The 23,813-nt window shown below is 57.7% G+C and overlaps 1 protein-coding gene across 1 annotated transcript in view; it reads left to right on the top strand.

Moving 5' to 3' along the window:
- Positions 1-479: 479 nt before the first annotated feature.
- The window catches only part of LOC311185569 (uncharacterized protein C12orf56), a gene marked incomplete at both ends in the record, with an annotated part of 39,193 nt that continues 15,859 nt past the window's right edge, over positions 480-23,813 (top strand). Inside the window, 4 exons of the mRNA XM_084256192.1 lie at positions 480-713; positions 9,413-9,572; positions 19,899-19,959; positions 22,861-23,029. Coding sequence (XP_084112318.1) covers positions 480-713; positions 9,413-9,572; positions 19,899-19,959; positions 22,861-23,029 — 624 coding nt within the window. The remainder of the gene's footprint in view (positions 714-9,412; positions 9,573-19,898; positions 19,960-22,860; positions 23,030-23,813) is intronic.

Below are 23,813 nucleotides of genomic sequence, written 5' to 3'. Positions count from 1 at the left end.
ACCTCGCACCCGCGTGCCCGCCGGGCCGGGGCGGCCCCTCCCCCGGGTGTCCGAGGGGCTCCGTCGGCCCGTCCAGGGCGCGGGCCCGGGCGGGCTCTGCGGGGGCGCCGGACGGGCCGCCCGGCCAGCTGGAAAGGAGGCGCCACAAACTCCCCCAGCGCCCGGCCCGGCGCCCCCAAGCTCCGCCGCTCGGCCGAGGGCGGGGTGCGGGGCGGCGAAGCCGCTGGGGGGGGTGGGGCGGGGTGGGGTCCCGCCGGGCCGGGCGCCGGGTCCCCGGGGCGCCCCGCCCCCTGTCCCCGGCGGGCGTGGGGAGGGGACGGGGCGGGGACGTGGACGGGGGGGCGGGCGCGTGGACGGGAACGAGGACGGGGCGGGGCGGGGCGGGGCGGGGCCGGGAGGGGCGGGCGCGGGGCCGGGGCGGGGCCGGGAACGGGGACGGGGCGGCCGGGCGCGGGCTCCTCGCCCCGCTCCGCGCGCCCATGGCGGGCCCCGCGCGCCCCGGCCGTCGGCTGGACGCGTTCCTGCGGCGGCGCCTGGCGCCCGCGGCCTACGAGCGGGTGCGCGCCTGCGAGCTGTGCGTGGTGGGCGGCGGCGCGGGCGGGCGCGCCCTGCGGCACGTGGTGCTCAGCGATCGGCGGCTCTACCTGGCCGAGCACCCGCCCCGCCGGCTCCGGCGCGTCGCGGCGCTGCGGGACGTCGCGGCCATCGAGCTGGTGAGGCGCGGGGCGGGGGCGCGGGGCGGGGGCGCGGGCGCGGGCGGACCGTCCCGTCGGGGGCGCGGCCGGCAGGGGCCAGAGCGGACCCGCGAGATCCGACCTGGGGGGGGGGGCGGGGGGCGGGGGCGCTCGGCCTCTTCGGACCCGCCGTCCCCGCGCCCCGGCCCCGGGTCCCTGGGCCCCCCGTCGCGGGGGGCGCGGCCTCCCCGGCCAGCGCAGGTGGCGGCCACGGCTCCCCTCGCCTGGCGGCCTCGGGCGCGTCCCTCCCCGCGGGCCTGGGGCTTCTTCCCCACCCGAGCCTCCGCCCCCAGGAGAGATTGTGGGCCCCAGACACAGGACACCCCGGGCGGGAATAACACTGACCGGGCTCGGGGATCCTCCTACCGCCTGCAAGCACCTACGTGCTTTTTATTTTTTTAAAAATATTTCTGCACACCAGAGCTGGGGTGCGGGGCTGAGAGGACTCCCCAGAGACAGAGCGGGGCGCAGAACGGGCAGATCCACCGAAACCCACCGCTGAGGGCGCAGCGGGGAGGCAGGCGAGGTCCGCCGCGCCGTGTGGGTAGCCCCCCTGGCCGCCCGGATGGACGCGCGCTGCAGAGGCCGCGCACAGCTTCCCGGTGCTGCCCCCAGCCTGCTGCGCCGCGGGGAGGCCCCACCCGTTTGCTTTTTCAAAAGTGGACGTTGGAGTGAGACGCCCGCCCGCACGGCTGCGTTCCTCGGCTGGAAGGTGAAGGTTTACGTTTCTGACCAAATGTGTTTTAAAAATTAAATGCTCAGCTTTTCTTAGCGTCTGCGGTGTACACACTCGCTCTTCAACACAAAGCAATGGTTTTAGGGTTCTGTTACTGCCCCCCTGAGTGACACAGGACACGTACCCAGCAATTGTTATGTATCTTTCCTGTCGAGCTGCTTGAGGTCCAGAAAGCCCCCGAGGCGCCTGCGGGCGTGTGCCATGGGCAGCGTCTCTGCGGGCCTGGGCGAGTCTGGATCTCCGCGTCGCCGCTGGACTGAATGTCCGTCTTGAACAATCTCCCTAAAGTTGCTGTGGGCAGAGTGTGACCCCCAAAGACACCCCCAGAATCTGCGAATGTTTGTTCCATGGCAAAGGAAAATTAAGGTCGCTGAGCAGTTGCTTGAAAGGGGGAGATCATTTTGGGCTCTCAGAGCGGATCCAGTCTGGGGACAAACCCTCAGGCAGGAAAGGGAGGCAAGCGGGACCGGCCAGGGGTGGAGGGCAGCCCCTGCGCCGGGAAGACGCCCACACAGGCTTTCCCCGGGCTCCAGAGGGACCACAGTTCTGTCCACACCTGGACTCTAGCCCAGGGGTCCCACTTTGAACTTCGGACCCCCCAGAACTGTAGGAGAATAAATTAGCGTCGCTGTGGGGCGTCCGGTGCTGTTGCAGAGCTTTTAGGAAAAGAACACGGACGTGTTTCCTGCCCTGGCGCTGCCCGCGGGTACCCTTTAAAAACCGCTTCAGCGAGCAATGAATGTAGCCACGCCAGGCGCAGACGCCTCCCGAGTTAACGACTGAACGTCTCTAGGGTCAGGACAGCCGAGCGGCTCGTCACCCCACAGGCCGTGTGACCAACAGGCGCCACAGGCCGCTCGCCCCACTCCCAGCTAACAGCCGCGGGGGGTGGACCACCGTCCTCCCGTCCCGCTCTCCCGGACCTCGCCCTGCCGTGTGGAGACTCTTGCTCCTCTTGGAGTTACGTCCCACGCGGCCACCCTCACCCTGTCGCTTCCCTTACGTTATTCTGTGTCGAGCGACTGTTTTTTAGACCCGGCTCCTCCCTGAACGATCAACCATTTCCTCTCCTTTTCGGCTGGGGCGTTGTCCTTTCTCGGTGGCCAACGCTCCAGGCGCCCTTCTGTCCTCACAGGCTTTCTCCTTTACGGGCAAGTTTGTCTTTCTGTTGCTTAACTCGCAGTTACTTCCCGTTCCCGCTCCGCCTTTGCTGCTACGGACTCGCGGCCATGAAGACCCTCGGGGGCAGAGGCCCTGCTGGCTTCATGCGCCCCATGGTGCAACACGGCACAGTTCATTTTAGGAAAAAATGTGCAAATAAACAGATAAACTTCTCCGCCCTGAGCAAGGGGAGCGGGGCAGCTGCGGGGGCAGGGGCCGCGGAACCGAAGGTCCGGCCAGAAGACAGGCTACAGCTTGGGTGGGTCCAAGGAAGATCCCCCTCCGGTGCAGCAGGCGTTTCAAAGTGTGTAATGAATGAAAAAACAGTCCAGTGGGCCAGCACATTCTCGTTGACATCTCACTTCTCCCATAAACACGTTAAATCTTTTTAAATAACAGCCGCTGTGCACCTACTACGTGCCAGGCACTGTTCTGAGTACCTTGTGTATGTTAAACTATCTCAACTCAAAACCTGCTGCTTTTGTCTTTGAGCTTGTTATGCAGATATTTTAGGGTTTAAAGTACGCTGCGTTGGGCTCTCTGGTGGCGCAAGGGGTTAAGCACCGCACTATGAAGCAATCTGCGGCCTCTGCAGCACGAGTTCCATCCCCGGCCAGGGAGCTACCCACACGGCTCAGCAGACCTCGCCTGTCTCCTGCTGCTCCCCTCAGCAGTGGGTTTCAGCAGATCCACCTGTTCCGCTCCCCACTCTGTCTCTGGGGAATCCTCTCACCCCAGCACCTCTGGCCAGTACCCCAGTTCTTGTGTGCACAAATAAATCTTTAAAAAAAAATACCCTGTGTTGCCCCAGGCCAGCAGGGTCCCTACGAGGGGTCTATTCCGACCCCCGAGCACCTGCAGGCAGTGAGTGACAGACTGAAAACCATGCCCGCCCCCGTGAGGAGGCGCTGGCTTCGGGGGTCTGATGTCCCCACCCGGCCTCCCAGGGTCCCCGCACTCCGAGTGTCTGTGCGGCTCAGCCGCGGCCTCAGCCCCCACTAGGAGTGGCCAGCAACTGTCAGCTGGAGGAAGAATGAACGGTTGGATGCTCGGGGCCATCACAGAGCTCACCTCTCAGAGGGGAGCCTCGCTTCCTCACTGTCAGCGCGGAGGGGCTCGAGATGGGTGGGTCACGCAGCCCGCGGGGGCGCTGCCTCGGGACAGTCTCACGGGTCTGCTGAGGCCTGGGCGCGCCGAGGCTTCCCTGCTGGCCTGAAACGGCCCCTGCGTTGGCAGCCGCCTCGTGCATTTCGTGAGGTAGCCAGACCTTCTCTGAGCGCGTCTTCTCGCGCCTTTTTTCTCTTTTGATTCATTCATGACGTTTCACAGCTCTCCTTGCGGAGGCAGCAGGTCAGCCATTTTGATGACTTCTTCATCGTTGGTTTGCACGAAAGTTTGGATGCTGCGTTGAAGTCCTGAGAAACCCCAGCAGGGACAGCACCAGAAAAGAGCATTCCCTTCCCTCCCGAGCGCCCTGCCGCCATCAGAGGCCCTCGGCAGGCGGCTGAGCGGAGGCTCCGACCCAGCCCTGCATCCCCGATGCACTTACGGCCCGTTCGGTCACATGGATCGTCTCATTTCATCCCGCCACCTTTGCAAGGAAGGCGACATGATTTTTCTTTCACAGATGAGAAAACGGAGGCAGGAAAGGGTAAATAAATACCCGCCGAAGATCAGGCACTAAGAAAACACGAGCGGGAATGCAGCGTGGGGTCTTGACCTCACACGCCAATGCCCTGTCACCACACGCACAGAGTAACGCCTGGCGTGCTGCACATTCACGGTGCCGCTGTAGAGTTTTTAGGTTTTGCAATAGGGACAACACAGTTGCCAGGGGATGCCGCTGACCTGGTGCCTGCACGTTGGTGGTCAGAGAGCAGGGGGTGAAATTATAAAGAAAAACCTTTCACGACACCGTCTCCCTGCGCAGGAGCTCTGTCCTTCCTGCTGCTGCCGCCGGCCGTCCGGGCCGGGTCACACTTTTCCCTGGGCCGCGTCTCGAAGGCCCCTCCCCGTCAGTCCTCGAGGCAGTGACTTTCCAAGCCTGACACTAAAATAGTCCAGGGTGTTTCCAGAAGGATGACGGGGCAGTGCCCAGTTCTCCAAACTGCTAATTCCTTTTGGAATACGTGGGTGGATCCCTCATGCCACCATTTTCACATCGTCCAAAAATAGCCCATCTATCGAGTTAGACTTCCTCAGGGACTGGTGCTCTAAAGCCCAGGCAGAGTATAATGGAAAAACCACCTGGTGAAGCCTGCAGCGAGTTTTTAATGATGACAGTGGAATAATTTGCCAAGTGCTAAATGTAAAAATAGCTTCTCCTTATGTATGGTGCGACGCAGGGATGCACTGATGTGGTATAACTTGAGTGAAATCCACTCAGGGTCCGCGCACACATACCGTAGCCGCTCAGCAGAGCACACCTTCTGCGCTTGCCATTGGTCCTCCTTCAGATTCCCTGGGAAGTAACCTTGGAACAGGCAATTCCTTCAGTTGTAATTCGAGTAAATTAATTTACTATTCGCTTTCCTTCCTCTGTTGGACAGTGTAGAGTGAGAGCTTGCCGTGCAAAGCAGCAGCTGAATTCTGAAAAGGCCAGAAGTTCAAAGATGCCTCACAATTTAGCTTTTTTTGGGGGTGGGGGCTTTACCTCGACCAGCTCATGGCGCACTAAGCAGACGGAACCCCGAGCTGTGTCCAGCACGTAGTGTCTGTGTCCAGTCTTCCCCTTTCCTCCCGCGCGTGTGTCCTTGTCTCTACACGGTGGCCTTTACTGATTCTCTGTGCACTCCCCGTGGGCGTGGGTGGCGGGAGACATGGCCCGGGGATTCTAGAGCATCACTTGCCTCTGCATTTCCTCCTTCATGCTCTACTCGAGAATCCACTTTAACGGGAGCTTGTCAAAACCAAGTTTTGCCTCCTTGTTTGGCATCACTTCTCCATCAGAGAAGCTGCCTCCTTTGTATGTTAAATAAACAGAAAGACAATTTCCCCCAGGTATGTGGAGTAGGCCAGGCGGTGAAGGAAGGGAACAGAGCAACTGTGATGATAATCCCCCAAACCCGTGTTTTCTAAGTAGGAGGAGTTGACATCATGACAGCTGGGCGTCCCCATACCCTCATTAGTGCTTCACTTAGAATTTTCCTGAACAGGGGAGGCAATTAATTGGATGAGTGGATGTTTGTGCCGAGGTACTTTGCTGTATCTCTAGCCCAAGCTCCAGGACCTTTTCATCTTTACTGTGTATTTCTAGACGGGGATTGCGAGCATTTTGTTGAGGAATTTTACACCCACCAGCACTAGAAGTCTTGCTCTGCAGTTTCTTGTGAAGTCTTTGGCTTTTGGTATCAGGCTAACACAGAAGTCGCCCCTTCCTCGTGCACTGTTGGAGAGAGGCTGTGAAGAATTAGTGAGAATTCTTTAAATCTGTTCCAGATTCTCAGGGGAGGCATCGAGTGCTGTGACTGTCTTTGTGGAAAGTGTTGTGATTACTAGGCCAGTCTCCTATCTACTTACATTGCTTGTTACAGGTCTAGTCATAATTTCTGTTTATTGAGTCAGTTTTCGTAGTTTTTGTCTTTTTAGGAATTTTTCCATTTTATCCAAGCAATTTAAGTTGTTGATAATCCCTTATTCATAATATCCCATATAGTCCTTCCTTCTTACTTCTGTGGGGTTGGTGATCATGTCCCGTCTGTCATTCCTGATGTTAGCACTGTGAGTCTTCTCTCTTTTTCTTGTTAAAGGCCTGTCAATGATGTTGATCTTTTCCAAGAGTCATATTTTGGTTTTGTTAATTTTCTTTATTATTTTCTACTTACTAGCTCATTAGTTTCTGCTCTAAACCTTGTGAGGCTCTTGAAATCCCCATGGGGTTGTAGGAGGAGTCAGCGAGCTAACGCCTACAAAGTACTGAAAAGAATATGTAACCAGTGTAATGACATTAAACTTTATAATTTTCTATGCAACACTGTTGGAACATTTGATTTCTTCCTTTTCCTTGTCTTCATAATGCAGAGAGTCTGGTTACAGAGAATCAGAATCCTTCCCTTTCCTTGGACGAGGAAGAGGAAGGAAGAAGCAGCAGGCTGACCCCTCTCTGCCCTGCAGCCTGAGAGAGGACAGAGCTGTGCAGGGCCCAGAGGGGACAGAACCAGTAGTCCAGGCGCCCGGTGGCTTCACTGGCCCTCAGGAGACTCAGAGTGGCCTATGACGAGAGGCTCTAGACTAAAGTCAGTGAAAGGAAAAGACGCCTGGGGTGAAATTCAGGAAAACCAGACGCAGGTTTCCTGGTGTGGCGCCCAGGGCACTGCACGGTGGCTCCTCCCCAGCGATGTGTGACAACACGTGGCCCAGGGACGCTCCCGCAGCCTTGTGTGTAGGGTTTAGCTGGGGTCAGTCACACAGACATCCATGACCTGTCGGAGTGACCTTGGCCATTAGATCCCATCCCTCGCTCACCACCCTGCCCTCGCCTAGCAAAAACAGGTGATTGTGACAACGACATTGTCAGAATAAGCCGATCTGCTCAAACGGCACCGAGTGACCGTCTCAAGCTCACAGAACACTCTTCCCTGGCAGAGTCTGCGAGGCTCAGCAGGTGTCTGCCAGGGCCGGCCCTCCCCGGGGCCACCCTGAGACAGGCCTCCCGGGACTGTGCAAGATCCACCCCAGACCTGCCGCCTCAGCCCTCCCCTGCGTTCTGCCTACTCAGTAGCTTACAGACTGAGAGATTATTTATATTATTTTTTCTCGTGATGTTGGGGCTCAAGAGAAAGCCCCCCAATTGCTCTGGGCTCTTCTTGGGCCCGAGGCATCAGATGGGTTGGCAGAAGAAAAGGATCCATTTAGTCATGGGGAACCCACACAGATTACGAGGATCCCGGCCTTGGTTGGGGAGAACAGAATTTAGATCCTGAACTGAGGACGGGGCCAAGGGCCTGGCGCCCCAGGGAGAGCGGCCGGGACGGCCGCGTGAGGAGGGAAGGGCCTCATGTTCACTTTGCAAATAAAGAGGGGTTTCTCGTCTCCACCCAGGACATTTCCACAGATAACCCTTCACGGGGCAGTAGTGTTCCCTCCACTGCCTTGCCCCAGTCCTCGCTGAAAGGGGAAGAGCTTCTCTGCCTCCTTTGGGGGCCTCAGTTCCCTTCAATTCAAATTAATCTGCTGGCCAGAGTAGGGTTTCCTGAAGAGGTGGGCTCTCGCTCTGCGGTGAGCCTCTTACGCGGTCTGTCTCGAGCACCTTCGGTTGTTTATTTTCCACACAGGTAAAATGTTTTTTAGGTTTTTTTTAAAGAACCAGATTTTACTGGGAAGCTAGCAGTTGGTCCACCGTTGGACTCCAGACTACAGGGAGTTACGTGACAGTCAGCTTTCTCAGAGGCAAAGAAAGAGCAGGTGTTATAAGGCACCACAACTTAAAACTGTCTTAGGCTTCTTACCGCGTTGACTGGGCGGGAGGACGTGGGAGGCCATTTGCAAATAACTCCGACTTCCCCAGCTCAGTTTCTAGTGAGGAAAGGGGCTGAAGCGGCTGCGGATACTAGGGCAGCAGGCATACAGCCCCGGGGCAATCGTAACTTCGTGCAGTTATGTTTACAAGGGATCATTTATCCGATACATATACACACACACACACACACACATATTGGGTAAAACGGCTTTGTGAGTTTTGATGTCAGCACGTCACAGGAAAAAAATCGGTCCCATGTTCTGATTTGGAGCTCTCAAATTATTTTCATGCAGATACTCTTCAACGATCACCTGTCCTGACAGGTATCGGGGGGAAGCCGTTCTTCCAACTCTGATACAGTCTTGGGAAGACAATTTCAATGCTCGTGGGCCAGTGAATGATCTTATTTCTAACCTAACGAAGCTCAGTATTCATGTGCAGAACAGAATTAGACTCATTATGCGTAAAGCTTATTTTAAGACATAAAGTCAGAAAATTGTGAACAAAGTAGTTCTAGAGACCCGTTCTGACACTCTTTCTCTGTCTCTCTGCCTGTCTGCGGACCAATCGCGAACACTGTTTCGGGGCAGGGAACTTGCGGAGCGGAGGCCTGCGTGTTTGTATTCACAGTCTCTGGAGATGGCTTTCGACCAGTGGGCATTGTTTCCTCCTTCAAGCCCTGTTAATTATACATTTTCATGACCTTTGAAAAAAGGCCTGTTCTTAAAATGAAATTGGGGAGGGACATTTTAATAAACAAAACCACTGTTACTATTTATTTAGCACTCCTACAGGGTGCATAGTTTCTCGGGTCCTGTTGCTGAGCACATTTTCAGTAAGAACTGAAACAAATAGAGGAGGGCCTCCCCGGGGGCGCAGCGGTTGAGCGCTGGGTTGCGAAGCTGCCCGCGGCCTCTGTGGCGCCGGTTCGATCCCCGGCTGCTCCCCGGCCACCGCAGGAGGGTCCCACATGGCGCGCAGACCTCTCCTGCCGCCCGCTGCTCCCCTCAGCAGTGTCCTTCGGTCCTTCTGCCTGCTCTGCTCCCCGCTCTGGCTCTGGTGGATTCTCTCACCCTCCCGCGCTTCTGACTGTACCCAGTGCCTGTATAAATAAAATAAAATAAAAATTAAAAAAAAAAACTTAAAAAAAGAAAAGAAACAAATAGAGGAGAAATTGGTAAATCTAACAACAAGAGGAAAGATTTCCGGGGTGGGGGGCATAAAAAAGAAAGGATGCAATTTAAACTGCCCTGATCTTTAGGAGGATTGATGATTCCAGAGTAATACACGGTTGTATTTAGTTTCAACTTGATTTTTTTCCAGATCGATGACTACCCGGAATTTTTGAGTCCACGAGACAGAGAGACTAATCAGCACATCCGTATCATCTACTATCCCACCGCTCTGAAGAAGGAGAGCGAGCGACCGAAAGGGGTCAGGAAATTCTTTCCATTTCCTCCTGTCAGTCCTAACGGCAAACAAGGTATGCAGGGCGTTCCTTAGAGCAAAACAAGCAAAGGCAGGTTTCTTTGTGAGACAAAAAGAGAAAATGTTCTTTTCTCTTCCCAGGATTATTGATGTATGATCCAAAAATAAAATTCCCGTATGTCAGGTGTGCAGCGTGTTCTGCCGTGTATGCCTTGTGAGAGCGACGAATCTCAACACCCGTCACTTCGCGTGGTGACCTTTTTTCTGTGTGTGGCGAGCGCGCTTGGTAACTACTCTCTTTAGTTTTCAGTAAGTCATTAACGACAGTTACCATGTTGTGCATTTTGGGCTTCAGGACTTATTTACCTTATAACTGGAAGTTTGGCGTCTTTCCCAGTCTCTGCCCCACCTTCCCTCCCGCTCCCGTCCCTGGTAACCCCCACTCTCTATTGCTATGTTTGCCTTTTTTAGATGCCACATAGGTGAGATGATGCGATATTTGTCCTTCTGTGTCTAGTTCATGTCATTTAGCGTCATGTCCTCCGGGTTTTACAAAGGATTTTCCTTCCTTTTTAAAGCTGGATGTTCACCCCCTGGCTGGCTGTGGTGCCACACTGGCTGCACACCCGTGCATACCCTGCCCCCACCTTTGCTTTATGCCCATCTTTGCCAGACACAGAGGGCGTCCCCGTGTCGTGCTACTCTAGGTGCTGCTGCGCGCGGGGTGCGGGCGCCTCTCTCCGAGAGACGTTTGACCTGCTCTGGACGTAGATCGGGAAGTGGGGCTGATGAATCACATGGTGGTTTTGCTTCCGATTTCCGAGGAGACTCCCTGCCGTTCCCCAGAGGGTGGCACCAAGTTATAGTCCCGCCGGCAGCGCCCAGGATCCTGTGTCTCCACCTCCTCACAACACGTGTGAGATGTGTGACCGTGTGACCGTTTGGCGTGAGGTGACACTTCCGTGTGCTCTGGAGTCCCTGGTGGGGAGCGACGCCCGCCGGCGCTGCCTGCATGGAGGATGAGCTGGCAGGTCACTCCAGCAGCGCAGCTCCGGGCGCCAGGCGTGGGGACGCGGGACAGGAGGAAGGAAAGGGAAGGAGCGACATGTGAGGAGGGGGCGAGGGGAGAGGAGTTGCCCGGGGGAGGAGGAGGACGTGCCCCTCTTGCCCCTCGTCTTGCTTTAGAAACAGGAGCTGGACGCTGGGTTCCGCTCGGTCCGTTCCTGTGTGATTTGCTAGTAGCCTGATCAGCAGCCACGGATTGTAATGACAAACCTGGCAGAGCCGTGTCTGCGAGCCTCCCCCCCCCCCCCAGCGAGGGGCCACGGGCGCGGCCTGACGGGATTCCCAGTCTAGCTCCCTCGCCTCGCAGACACGTTTGCTGGGGATCTGCACGCCCGCGAGCATCCCACACTCGTAGATAAAAAGATCAACGTCACCATGAGCCCTTCTTTGTCGGAAACTCAGTGTCTGACACGGGTGGTTTTCCTGCTGTGCCCAGGGAGACCTGGAAGGCCCCCCCGGGCGCGGACGGGACAGCGAGGCTCTCCCGGCGCAGCCACAGCCGCTCGCGTGCGTCCCGTCTCGGTGGCCTGAGTGTGTCTCGTGAAGAAGCGGTAAAAATCCCAGGAATAGTGCATAAAAGTAGAGCGTGTGCGTGGTGTCCCACTGTGTGGCCCCCACAGATGTGCGCCCGCGGGTGGATGGGCGTGTAAAGCAGAGCTCCTCAAGGATCTGTGCCCTCAAGGCCGGGAGCCTGCGAGAAGCAGAGACCAAGAACATGGCTTGGGGCTTCGCTGAGCCCGGGGCTGAGTCCTGGCCCTCACCTCCCCTGGCCTGGTGGTCTGCCAGTCGCTGGGCCGGGCGAGCCTGCGCGTCCCCATGCCTGCTGCCCGCGCCGCAGGGCTGGGGGTGCGTGTGCTGCCCGCGCCGCAGGGCTGGGGGCGCGTGTGCTGCGCGCGGCAGGGCTGGGGGCGCGTGTGCTGCGCGCGCAGCAGGGCAGGGGGCGCGTGTGCTGCGCGCGCAGCAGGGCAGGGGGTGCGTGTGCTGCCCGCGCCGCAGGGCTGGGGGCGCGTGTGCTGCCCGCGCCGCAGGGCTGGGGGCGCGTGTGCTGCCCGCGCCGCAGGGCTGGGGGTGCGTGTGCTGCCCGCGCCGCAGGGCTGGGGGCGCGTGTGCTGCGCGCGGCAGGGCTGGGGGCGCGTGTGCTGCGCGCGCAGCAGGGCAGGGGGCGCGTGTGCTGCGCGCGCAGCAGGGCAGGGGGTGCGTGTGCTGCCCGCGCCGCAGGGCTGGGGGTGCGTGTGCTGCCCGCGCCGCAGGGCTGGGGGCGCGTGTGCTGCCCGCGCCGCAGGGCTGGGGGTGCGTGTGCTGCCCGCGCCGCAGGGCTGGGGGTGCGTGTGCTGCCCGCGCCGCAGGGCTGGGGGTGCGTGTGCTGCCCGCGCCGCAGGGCTGGGGGTGCGTGTGCTGCGCGCGGCAGGGCTGGGGGCGCGTGTGCTGCCCGCGCCGCAGGGCTGGGGGTGCGTGTGCTGCCCGCGCCGCAGGGCAGGGGGTGCGTGTGCTGCCCGCGCCGCAGGGCTGGGGGCGCGTGTGCTGCCCGCGCCGCAGGGCTGGGGGCGCGTGTGCTGCCCGCGCCGCAGGGCTGGGGGTGCGTGTGCTGCGCGCGCAGCAGGGCAGGGGGTGCGTGTGCTGCCCGCGCCGCAGGGCTGGGGGTGCGTGTGCTGCCCGCGCCGCAGGGCTGGGGGTGCGTGTGCTGCCCGCGCCGCAGGGCTGGGGGTGCGTGTGCTGCCCGCGCCGCAGGGCTGGGGGTGCGTGTGCTGCCCGCGCCGCAGGGCAGGGGGTGCGTGTGCTGCCCGCGCCGCAGGGCTGGGGGTGCGTGTGCTGCCCGCGCCGCAGGGCTGGGGGTGCGTGTGCTGCCCGCGCCGCAGGGCTGGGGGTGCGTGTGCTGCCCGCGCCGCAGGGCAGGGGGCGCGTGTGCTGCCCGCGCCGCAGGGCAGGGGGTGCGTGTGCTGCCCGCGCCGCAGGGCAGGGGGCGCGTGTGCTGCCCGCGCCGCAGGGCTGGGGGTGCGTGTGCTGCGCGCGCAGCAGGGCAGGGGGTGCGTGTGCTGCCCGCGCCGCAGGGCTGGGGGTGCGTGTGCTGCGCGCGGCAGGGCAGGGGGCACTCGGCTGGAGAGCAGTGGCGGCGAGGGCCGCAGCCCGAGCGCCCGGGGGTGGCTGGATGAGGCCCCGGGGCTCCCGACGGGCCCCCCACTTCTGCTGTCTGGGGAGGCCCGCCGGGACCAGGCCCTCCCTCCCTCGGCTTCACTCCGAGTCAGACCCGTGGGGCGCAGAGTGGCTGCCGAGGGCGAGAAAGCTGCCGGGCGTCTGGGCGCTTTCCACACCGGCACCGGCACCGGCAGGCGACCGTGTGCACAAGTTGCAATTAGCAGACTTAGTAAGCCCCTGGGGCTCCGGGTCTCCAGTCACACTAATTAGGCTCTTAACTGGTGTTGGCTGCCTTAAATGCATATTTATCCTGTTTACAAGTGTAATTATTCTGGACTCTCTCCCCCAACGCGTATAAAAAGATAAAAACACACGTTAAAGAAGCCACTAGGTGGAAGTTCCATGAAACCTAAATCCTAGAAACTTTGCAATGGTTTCAAAAGCAGGAAAGTTTTATTTTTATTTATTTATTTATTTATTAATTTTTTTTTCCTTTATAGAGGCATGTTTTATTTATTTATTTGTTTGTTCGTTTGTTTCGTTTATACAAGCACTGGGTACAGTCAGAAGTGCGGGAGGGTGAGAGGATTCACCAGAGCCAGAGCGGGGAGCAGAGCAGGCAGAAGGACCGAAGGACACTGCTGAGGGGAGCAGCGGGCGGCGGGAGAGGTCTGCGCGCCATGCGGGACCCTCCTCCGGTGGCCGGGGAGCAGCCGGGGATCGAACCGGCGCTGCAGAGGCTGCGGGCAGCTTCGCAACCCAGCGCGCAACCGCTGCGCCACCGGGGAGGCCCTAAAAGCAGGAAAGTTTTAAAAAAACTCCTCGTGTGCTCATGGGATTGGCCCCTGACAGGACGTCCCCCCCCCATCTCGGGGGACATCCGACACTTCTGCACAGGAGCTCTTGAAAACACAAAGCTGCTGCTACCCCGTGCCCAGCACACAGGGGGGCAGGAAACACCCCCTTTCCAGCAGGCCACGGTGGCGAGCGCGGTTCCCCCCAGCCGGGCTGCTGTTCCCTGCGCCTGCTGCCGCCTACCCCGGCGGTTCCCCCCCAGACACTCCCGATGCAGCGAGAGAGGCTCAAACCCGTCTGAACAACCGCTTGACAGGGGCCATGACTGAGTCCATGATGTAGCAGTGAGGACATCAAGCTTAGAGCAGCGGCGCGCGCCCCTGGGCATCTAAGCAAGGGTGACTGCAAGAACTGACGCCAGGCCTCCGGGGTGAGAGCCCGGGGAATATTTGTGAGGAGTGGCAGAGGCGCTCACAGACCGGCCCGCTGGATTATCTTCGCAAGGCAAGCTCTGAATTGCAAATCATTTGGATTAAAAATACTCAGCTTTTCCACATCACATTTGAATTCCTAGTTAGACCTGATTTTTCTGAGGATACAGAGAAAAAGAGGCTTTTCTCTCGAGTGTTCTTGGGTCCTTCTGGCGGCCCGGCCAGCACTCTGCACTGCGCTTCTCACGTGGCGGTAGAAGAGGACGGTTGTGAAGTTCTAAGCGAACACGCTGACAGGGCAGAGGAAGGAGCTCAGCAGCGTCCGCAGTGGACGTTCTAGAATAAACTGAGTTATTAGCCCTTTGTTTCAGGCACATTCCAGAAAGGCACTCTCCAGCAGAACCTTCCGCAGCGGTGGAACTGCGCTGTATCCAGCCTGACTGTGTCTAAGAGAGTAGCCGTGCGCCTCCCGAGGCCACTGAACACCCGACGTGTGACTGGTGCTACTAAATGAACTTTAAATTGAACCCGTGGCCCTGGCTAGTGGCGACCAAAGTGGCCACTGTATCTGAGAGTCACAGAAAAGTCCTTAAGAGCGTGAGTGGCGTATCTGGCCTGACGGGAAGTAGACTGGCCCCCAGACCAGAATAAAACATAATTTAATGACACATATGCTGAAGTTTATGTATCTGTATGCAGCTGCTTACACGTACCCCGTATATCCGTAGATGTAATATTTATTTTATTTTATTTTATTTTTTTAAAGACATTTCTTTATGCATACAAGAACTGGGGTGCAGGCCAGAGACGCAGGGGGTGAGAGGATCCACCAGAGACAGAGCGGGGAGCAGAACAGGCAGACTGACGAAATCCACTGCTGAGGGGAGCAGGGGGAGACAGGAGAGGTCTGCTGCGCCATGTGGGTTGCTCCCTGGCCAGCCGGGGATCAAACTCGTGCTGCAGAGGCTGTGGATTGCTTCACAGTGCGGTGCGTAACCCCTTGTGCCACCAGGGAGGCCCTGTGATTTTTATTTTAAACCCAAAACCTAAACATCTTGTAAGGCCAGTGATGCGGGTGAAACCACAGGCACTGCCGAGCGTCTCAGCTGAGCGGATGCCTCACACAGCGTGGCCGCCACAGGGAAGGGTGTCGACAGACACAGACTCCGCACTGAGAACAAACGTATTCTCTGAGGCGCCCTTCGGAGGCGCGTTCTTGGCTGACCAGTGCTGGTGGACAAGCCACGACGGTGACCCACAGTGTGGACACTGTTGGCGCCTCTCCTGTGACTCTGGGGGGACTCCCACAAGGGAGGGGCCCTGAGCTTCCTCCTCATCCGTCACACAGAAGGAGCAAAGTCTTTCTGTTTAAAGGGGGGTGTTCATGGAAGCTGTAGGAAGAAGACAGTTCCTCAGAGGGAGCTGCTGGGCAGGCCGACGGCAGAAGACCACTCTCCCCGGCCCTTGCACCATCCCCTCCTGTGCCTCCGGGCCCTGCAGACCCTGTCTCCTCGCCAGCCCCTGCCCCAGGTCCCCCGAGGCCTCAGTCCTGAGCACGATGCTGGTCTTCCAGGGCCCGCTGCCCCCTGTGCTCAGCCGAGCCAGCCGGTGCTGCGTCTCCCATGGGCCCGCTGGCCCGTTACCGGGAGGGGCTCCGGCCCCCCTCAGGAGAGGGGTGAGCAGGCGGGTGAGAGGCTGCCCAGTGCAGTGCAAGGGGAGATGGATGACCCAAACTCGTGAAATTAAAAATTCTGCTGTCATTTTATGTACATTTTACCCCCAAAGAAAAATAAGCGGGGGGAGGAGGGATGAGGAAAAAAAACCCAAAAATGGAAACAAGCAAGTCAAGGAAAAAAAAAAAAAAACAACCAAGAGAGTCAGGAGCTCCCCAGAAGGAATTCTCAGTGGGAGCAAAGGCTCTCCCTGCCCCCTGGCCCGACGGAACCCTGACTTCTCTTCCTGCGCGCGGCGGCCTCGCGGGGACCCTGGAGGGGACTGTGCAGCCAACACTGACCTCTGGCTGTAGCTCGTGGGAGTGAGACGTGGCTCTGGTTGGAGAACACCGAGGACGCCGGCCCTGCGGGTTCGCCCAAGTCGGAAGAGAAAATCCACTCAAAATCAGCAAGCAGCTATAAACCAGAGACACGCTACGGGGGTGTGTGTGTGGGGGGGGGGCACGGGGAGAGGAAGGATTAGGGTCAAAATAAGGGGGGTGCAACTGTGTGGGGACTATAACCAAGATGAAAACTCATACACTGTGCAAAAATGAAAAATGATGTAAGAATTATATAAAATATTAAAAAAAAATCCTCTCGCCTCCTGGGGCGTTCATGACAATATTATGGATGTGAGTTACGACAGGTTCTCTGATTTTCCCTTTAAATTCAGCCGACAATTACCGCATGCCAGCGTTGCCAGGCACGAGTCATTTTTATGCACATCAGCTCGTTTTCATTTGCAGAATTACCCTCCCTTACAATTTAAGATGCTGAGACCAGAGGGATAAAGTGAGTGGCCAAGTCGTACTTCGCGAGCCTGAACGGGCTTTAACGCCGGGGACGAGGTTCTTTTTGCTCCGCTGTGCCCCCCGCTGATAATTCTGTCCTTGAAAGCTTTGTGAGGATGCGTGAGGAGTCGCAAAGCACACGTGACTGCACTTTAAATTCCTTATTTAAGATCATGGACACACACTCGTGATGATGACCAGCTTTCTTTTTTTTCTTTAAGAGAAAGACGCGCGAGGCCGCCCTGTCCCCTGGAGGAGCCACGAGCCCGGGAGCCGGACCGGAGCCTCTCGCGGGTGAGGCGGCTGCGCGCCCTGTTCCTACCTTACTCGCCAAACCTCGTTTTGCATTTTAACTTGGTTCTTCATGTTTTGTCCTGGCAGTTGCTCGGGACTGAGCTCGGTGTCTCTTACGTAGGTAGCGACGAGGCAGGCGTTGCTAGAGAACTTTCTTCTAACTCGCTGCAGGCAGTTAAATAGCCAGACACAGTCTTTCTCAATTCACTGAGTACACCGCTGTCACAATACAAGTAACGGATTAAAATTAAAGTTCACAACTGCTGAGCCCTGGCTCCCTGTGGGGTGCTCTCTTAGGCCTTGTCATGCAGCTGAGCGGGGCAGAATCCTGCTCTTGAGCAGGATTGGGGTGGGGGGTACTTGTGGGGTGGAGACTCTGCACTTGGAGGGGGGCGTGGAGGGGGCGATGGGGCAGGAAAAGGCAGAACATTGTAATAAAGGTCCCGTGGCCCAGAACAGAACATGAATACCAGATGTAAGAGTACAGGGTAAGACTGGCCCCCATTTTGGGGGGTCTTGAAAGTGGAGGCGAAGGCTTTCTGCATCATTTCATGGACTGTGAGGAAAGTGGCGAGACACTGGAGCAGGAGCATGACGTGCGAAACCTGTTCTTCCAGAAAGGGGGCCCGGCAGGTGTGCTTCAGGCAGACCCACACGGGGACGGGCCCAGCACCGACGGGCCCAGCACCGCAGGAAGGAGCGGGCACGGGGCGCGCGGCCGTCCAAGAAAGGAGAAGGGCTGGTGGGAGCGAGTTCAGAGGCAGCGCCCACAAGACTCTGTCTCCCTGACAAGGACGGAGGGAGAAACAGCGCTGGCTGCAAGCTGGGCCAACTGCACGGTGGCACCCTTCAGAGAAATGAGCGTGTCAAAGCTGGCCCGGGCACGGAGGAGGGAGCCCCGCGGCCGCAGCACCTTCGTCTGAGGGGAGAGCTCCCCTGGCAGTTCAAATGCCAGCGTGTCTGCTGGCAGCGAAGTCTCGGTGAATATTGAAAATTAAATTCCCAAAGCTGCAGGACTCAAACACTGTTTCTGTCACACACTTCCAAGTGCCCAGACCTGAGCGGGAAGAGGGAGGCGTGGGTCTCCAGGGGCGCGACAGGCGTCAGGAAATTAAGGGGGGCCAGGGCCGAGAGCACAGCTCATGGCACAGGGACAGGCCACTCTGGGGAAACACTGCAAAAGGCTGCAGAGGAAGAGGGAACCCCCACTCGGGGTCTGTTCCAAAGCTGTGGTGCACCTCGCTGTCTGTCATGACGGGCTCCAGGTGGGGGCTGCTGGACAGCCTGGGGATGAGGGTGCTAGTGCCCCCCACCCGGCTTCCCCCCGGGGGAGCCTGCTGTCTTGGGTCCACTCAGCTCTCCAACTCCAGCTTCAGACGACGCCATGGAGATGACCCTGAAGCCGAGGAGGAGCGAAGGGTCACGTGTTCCTGCTGGTCTGCCTTCTACAAGGGGATAAAACTACACAACTTGAGAAGCTTTCTTACAAGTGTGTGCGTCCAAAACAAAGAGTCAATTCCATAGGAGAGTTCATCCCTCAAGCACGTCCCCGGAGCGCGAGCAGAGTGCCTGCGCGGCCTTGAAGTTGCCCGAATAAGCCAGAATCTGGGGCTCGCACCCCCGACGCCCGCAGCTCAGCGCCATCTTGCCTGGTCCCCAGGGCAGGTTACGGTGGAGTCAGCACTCTGGCGAAGATGGCAGAAAGCCACCGTACACGAAGAGGGGAGTTCATTGGAATTATTGGGGGCACTTGTGTAATTCAGCCTTCACCCAACAGAAGGACATGGACACACAAGCGGGCGTCTGCCTGCGGGGCCTCGTCTAACTGCTGGCCTCTCTGATTGTGGATGTGCAGCAAAGGCTGCGCGCCAGACCTCGGCGTGCGGGAATGGCGAGGCTGGGGCTGGGGCTGGGGCTGGGCCTCCATCTCTGTCCTCTCTTGCTTGTTCGTCAGTTTGTTTCTCTCACCGAGCCCTGCGCCCTCCAGGGGAGAACAGCCGCGGACTGTACCTTCATCTTTTACTCCTCGGCTCACCAGACAAAGGTCAGCTCACACACCTCCCTGCGTCAAAGGTAAAAATCCTGGGCATGTCTCTGAGGCCTAGTTTGAATAAATGAGTCTTTGCTGGAAAATGTCCGCCAGGAGGGAGGGTCTTCAGAAACATGGCAGCTCTGTGTGCTCGCGTGTTGGGAGGCGTGGCTCCCAAACAGAGGGCGAGGGAGCGAGGCCTGCTGTCTGCACTTACGGGCGCCCCACCTCCATGGCTAAGCATTTGAGTGAAAAGTGTGAACAGGAGACAGGCTAGGGTAGAAGACTAATTAGTGGACTAAAGGACGTCATCATGCACGGAGCTCTGAAGCATCTCCAAGGGGTAACGTTTCGGGCCTAATTACGGGATGCGCGGGTCCTACGGAGCGTACAGTCACCCTGGGACATGAGACGGACACGAGTACGGTCACTGTTCAGGGCGATAGTAAACAGCTGGCCTTCTAGCGCCTGCGGGATGGAAGACAGAGCGGTGGGCGCTGATAGTGAGGTTGGCATTTAGGCTTCTCGAGACTTAGCGGAGCTCTTCATCAGAGGCAAGTGTCCTGTGTTCTTCCAACAGAGAGTCTAAGACATTTCACTAACCTGTGCTTTTAGAAAAAGGATTGTGACCTATGTAAGGACGCTTTAAAACCGGGAGTAGGCGTCAGCAGGAGACACACAGAATAAGATTTATGTAAATTTAATGGAGTTCGCCTTGAAAAGCCACGAGGAAGAGAGAGAGTGACAAAGCCTCAGGCCGGGTCTGCGAGGCCCACACCCACCAGGGTGAATTTTTATCTGAGCTTATATCCACCTGCAGCCTCTGGCGGTATTTTGCTATTGAAGATTTAGAAGCAGCCTGTCTCCCGAGAAAGGATGAACTTCTGAAGACATGATCCGCGTGGCATTTTTAAGAAGCGAGGATGTGCTGCTTAGTTACATGTCATGAGCAGATTGCAAGAAAAAAGTCAAGAAACTGAACCTGTGTTTTTCTCTAAAAGGAAGCATTTCTGGCAGAAATTAAGAGGAGCTATTGCTTTAAAGAGGCCCAGAGTGTGTCTCAGCCATTTCTGAACTAGGAACAGTCATTTGCCTGAAAACCCCAGCCTGAGCACCTGCTCTCCTCAGACATGTTGGCAGCACTGTCCATCAACACCGGCATCTCTGGGGATAATGTGCTTCCGTGGGGGTGAGGTGGGGGTGCACACCTTGAGGGTGAAGTGGGGGTGCACACCTCCCCACCTCAGCAGGGGGCTCGGGAATCCACCCCAGGTCTGACACTGTTCTCAGAGAGGGCGTCTGAGGCCACGGTCCCACACAACGCCCTTCAGATGCCAGCTGCAAGCCCGGGCGGTCACCTGTACTTCTGACCAGGTGGCTGGACGTCAGAGCTTCCTGCGGCCTCCTCCATGGACTCAATTAATTTACCACAGAGGCTCGTGGAACTCAGAGAAGGGTTTTACTGGATCAGGGTTTCTCATAAAAGGATTTAACTCGAGACCAGTCCTGCGGAAGAGGCACAGGGCAAGCTATGGGGGGATAGGGGTGGCGCCTCAGGGCGGCGCAGGCGGCCTCTCTCCCAGCGCTTCCATGTGCCCACCAGCCTGGGACTCTGACCCGTCTTCTCTTGGGCATTCACGGAGGCGCCATGCATAGGCGTGAGTGATTCACCCTTCAGCACACCTCCCCCCCACCCACCCTGCCCCAGTGCGGGAGCCTGTGGGACGGAGAGGCCCAGCCCTCTAATTACCTGGCTGGCTCCCCTGGCAACCGGCCACGCAGGGACTTCCTAAAAGTCACCGCCCTTAACTCCCGCGGCTCTGTGCGTAGAAATGCCAGTTTCTTTTGTAGTCTCATTTCTGACGTGTGCTTCACCTTGACTTTATTTTCATAGCTGACTAAGGCTTTCAAAGTAGTATTTCCCATGGAACACGTGCTTAACAGGTACAAGTGCCTTACTCTTTGGACTAGTCCACTCACAATGCAGCTATGCAACGGGGAAACTGAGGCTGAGGACGTCAGCGTTCTCCCCCAAGATTACATGATACACGAGCAAGCCAGAGGCAGGACGGGCCTCTCGTCAACATCTATTATCGTCACAGGTTAGATGAGGTCTTAGTAAAAATCATAAATGCATCATCTGTAATTTATAAGCTTTGGTTATGAGCACAGTTTATAAGAAGCAACTTTTTCTGAATATTTTTTTTTTTTAATTTTCTAGAGGCATGTCTTATTTATTTATCTATTTGTTTGTTTGTTTGTTTGGTTTATACAAGCACTGGGTACAGTCAGAAGCCGGGAGGGTGAGAGAATTCACCAGAGCCAGAGCGGGGAGCAGAGCAGGCAGAAGGACCGAAGGACACTGCTGAGGGGAGCAGCGGGCGGCAGGAGAGGTCTGCGCGCCATGTGGGACCCTCCTCCGGTGGCCGGGGAGCAGCCGGGGATCGAACCGGCGCCGCAGAGGCCGCGGGCAGCTTCGCAACCCAGCGCTCAACCGCTGCGCCACCGGGGAGGCCCTTTTTCTGAATATTTTAAAGTTGCTGTCTACTTAGATGACACGTCACTACAGATGACACGTCACCACAGATGACACGTCACCACAGATGACACGTCACCACAGATGACACGTCACTACAGATGACACGTCACTACAGATGACACGTCACCACAGATGACACGTCACTACAGATGACACGTCACTACAGATTCGCCCGCACACCCGTCTGAGGAGACACAGCTCTCCGTAGAACCTGGTGTAGCGCTCACTGGCTAGTGAATGACGGCTTTACGGGCTTTGTTCCCAGAGACCCGTGCTGGGTACCCAGCTGGAAACGTCAGCAAGCAGCTCCTCTGTCTGGTCTCCCGCCCTTTTTAAAGTTATACTTAGTGAGGTAATGTGGACGCTCGCACAGTGCGTGTCTTGGGGGACAGCCGCACACCTCTACAGCTGCATGTGGTCTCCCCGCTCCCGCCACCAGAGCCCCAGTCAACCTCCATCAGACCCCTCTCCCCTGCGCTCCCGCCCACCTTCCACCCCTCCGAGGGTTTCGGGTGCTGTGAACCCGGAGCTATGGATGGAGACCACGTGTATTGTAGAAATACAGTGAGGTGATCCGCATGGAAAAATGCAGGTGACAGACAACAGCATCACAGTAGGGTGACCGCTGAGTGTCGCGCGGGGTTAGGGTTCCGTTGTGTGTGTAACATCTGGCCACGCCACGTGCCACGTCACACGGCGGGGTGGGGTGTCAGGAAGAGAGGGTGCCCTCCCCCCCCTTCTGGATCCCAGTCTGGGGCCACAGCACCAGGTGCAGATGCTAAGACTGAAGGAGCTGGGGGTGGCTGCTCGGGGGGGGGGGTGGGAACAGGCCAGCGGTGCGGGGCGCGCGGGGGCGGGGGGGATTCGGATTCGGCATGATTCCCGCCACTGTGTGGAGGGAGGGAATTTCCATCTGTTTAAGGTTCATTTCAGAGCTAAAAACACAACGTGCTTTCCACTTGCACGGAGGTTCAGTTCTATAAGGGAGACGAGACACTTGCACATAAAATGATAAACCAGCAATTCCAGGCAGTCGAGGATCATCTCACCAGGCAGCACCTGCCCGGTTGTCCCAGCGCCACGCGGCGCACCTGTTTTCCCATCAGCCCTCCCAGAAACGCTGAGACCGGCGCCGTCACTGTCCTGTTCTCAAGAAGGGCAACGAGCACAGTCCCCGCTCGTAACACGAGAACATTTCTGTTCTGTGAAAGCGTTTCCTTTCAGACAGAGTCTGACGCTGCCGCACTTGGGCCACCAGATCCTCTTTGCTCCTTCCTGGGAAATCCCAAGTAACACCTAACACCGATTTCTGCCTGCCAGGTGCTTCCCGGAGAGCAGCACGCCACCCCAGGCGCCGGCCCTCTGGTCTCCTGCCCACGTCTCCCGTCAAGGCCCAGGCGCCTCTCGGCCCCTCCCGATGCCGGCTGGGAGCAGCGGCCACTCCACGCCCGGCCCCGGCCGGCCGGCCAGCACGCCGTCCTGCAGGGCGGCCAGCACGGAGCCCCAGGGACCTCTGCCTCACAAAGGCTCTCCGCGTGAAGCCCCTTTCAGGCACGGCGAGAGCGGACCAGAGTCTGTCTTAGGAGACGCCTCCCTGCCCTCGCCTGCACGCGGCAGCCCCGGCCTAGAGAAGAAGCAGGCCCAGCTGCATCTGTACATTGTTTCCAGAACGTCCTCCATGTACCTGCACCTGAGGAGCTCGTGGAACAATTACATTATAGTAAGTGTCCTCACAAGCCAGCCGTGACTCGGGATTGTTCTTTAGAGCAAACGTGCCCCGCTGCGCCCCCGCCCGCGTTGGCAATGAATAAGGTGGTGAAATCTGAATGTGATAAGGTGGAGAAGGAGAAACACACTGGACACTCAGGAGGCGGTTTGTGCAGACTGTCGCAACAGGGGAAATGCTCACGAACGAGGAGTGTCTGAAAGAAAAGAAGAAGGGTCTGGGGTTCACAGGGCAAGAGCGGCCTCAGCCAGCCCCCCGGGCCCCACGGGATGCAGCTGGGTCTGCCCCGGGACACGGGTGAGCAGGTGGCGCCTGGCAGTGACGGGGCGATGTCTCAGCCGGCTCTGCCGTCAGAGAGCGCAGCTCACACAGGCCAGCACTGGCAATGCGCTTCTGGGTTTCTTGTGCATTAGCCCCGCCTTTACCTGCTCCCATATTAGGCACGGGCAGGCGTGAGCTAGTTTGGGGCCACACATCAGCAACGGTTCTGAACTTCCTCCTGACCTGACTGTTAAAGCTTCAGCATAATTAGAAGATTATTTAGAGAATTTGTTGAAAACAATGACATGCTCATTTGTTTCGAGGACTCAGAATGAATGGGAAATGGCAACGCTAGAGGTTTAAGGAAAAAGTAACCCCATGAATAGGTGATCTGAGGCTCCGCTATGGAATACTTAACTGGACAGTCATCCCAGAGGCTGAAATAAGCGTATATACCCAGGCTGGAAAAATTTTCTACCATATATTAACTGGAAAAAAACACTTGAGATTAGTGTGA

The sequence above is a fragment of the Talpa europaea genome (genome assembly GCF_964194135.1).
Source record: "Talpa europaea genome assembly, chromosome: 15".
Classification (NCBI taxonomy): domain Eukaryota; kingdom Metazoa; phylum Chordata; class Mammalia; order Eulipotyphla; family Talpidae; genus Talpa; species Talpa europaea.
This window is presented reverse-complemented; position numbering and strand designations above follow the sequence as displayed.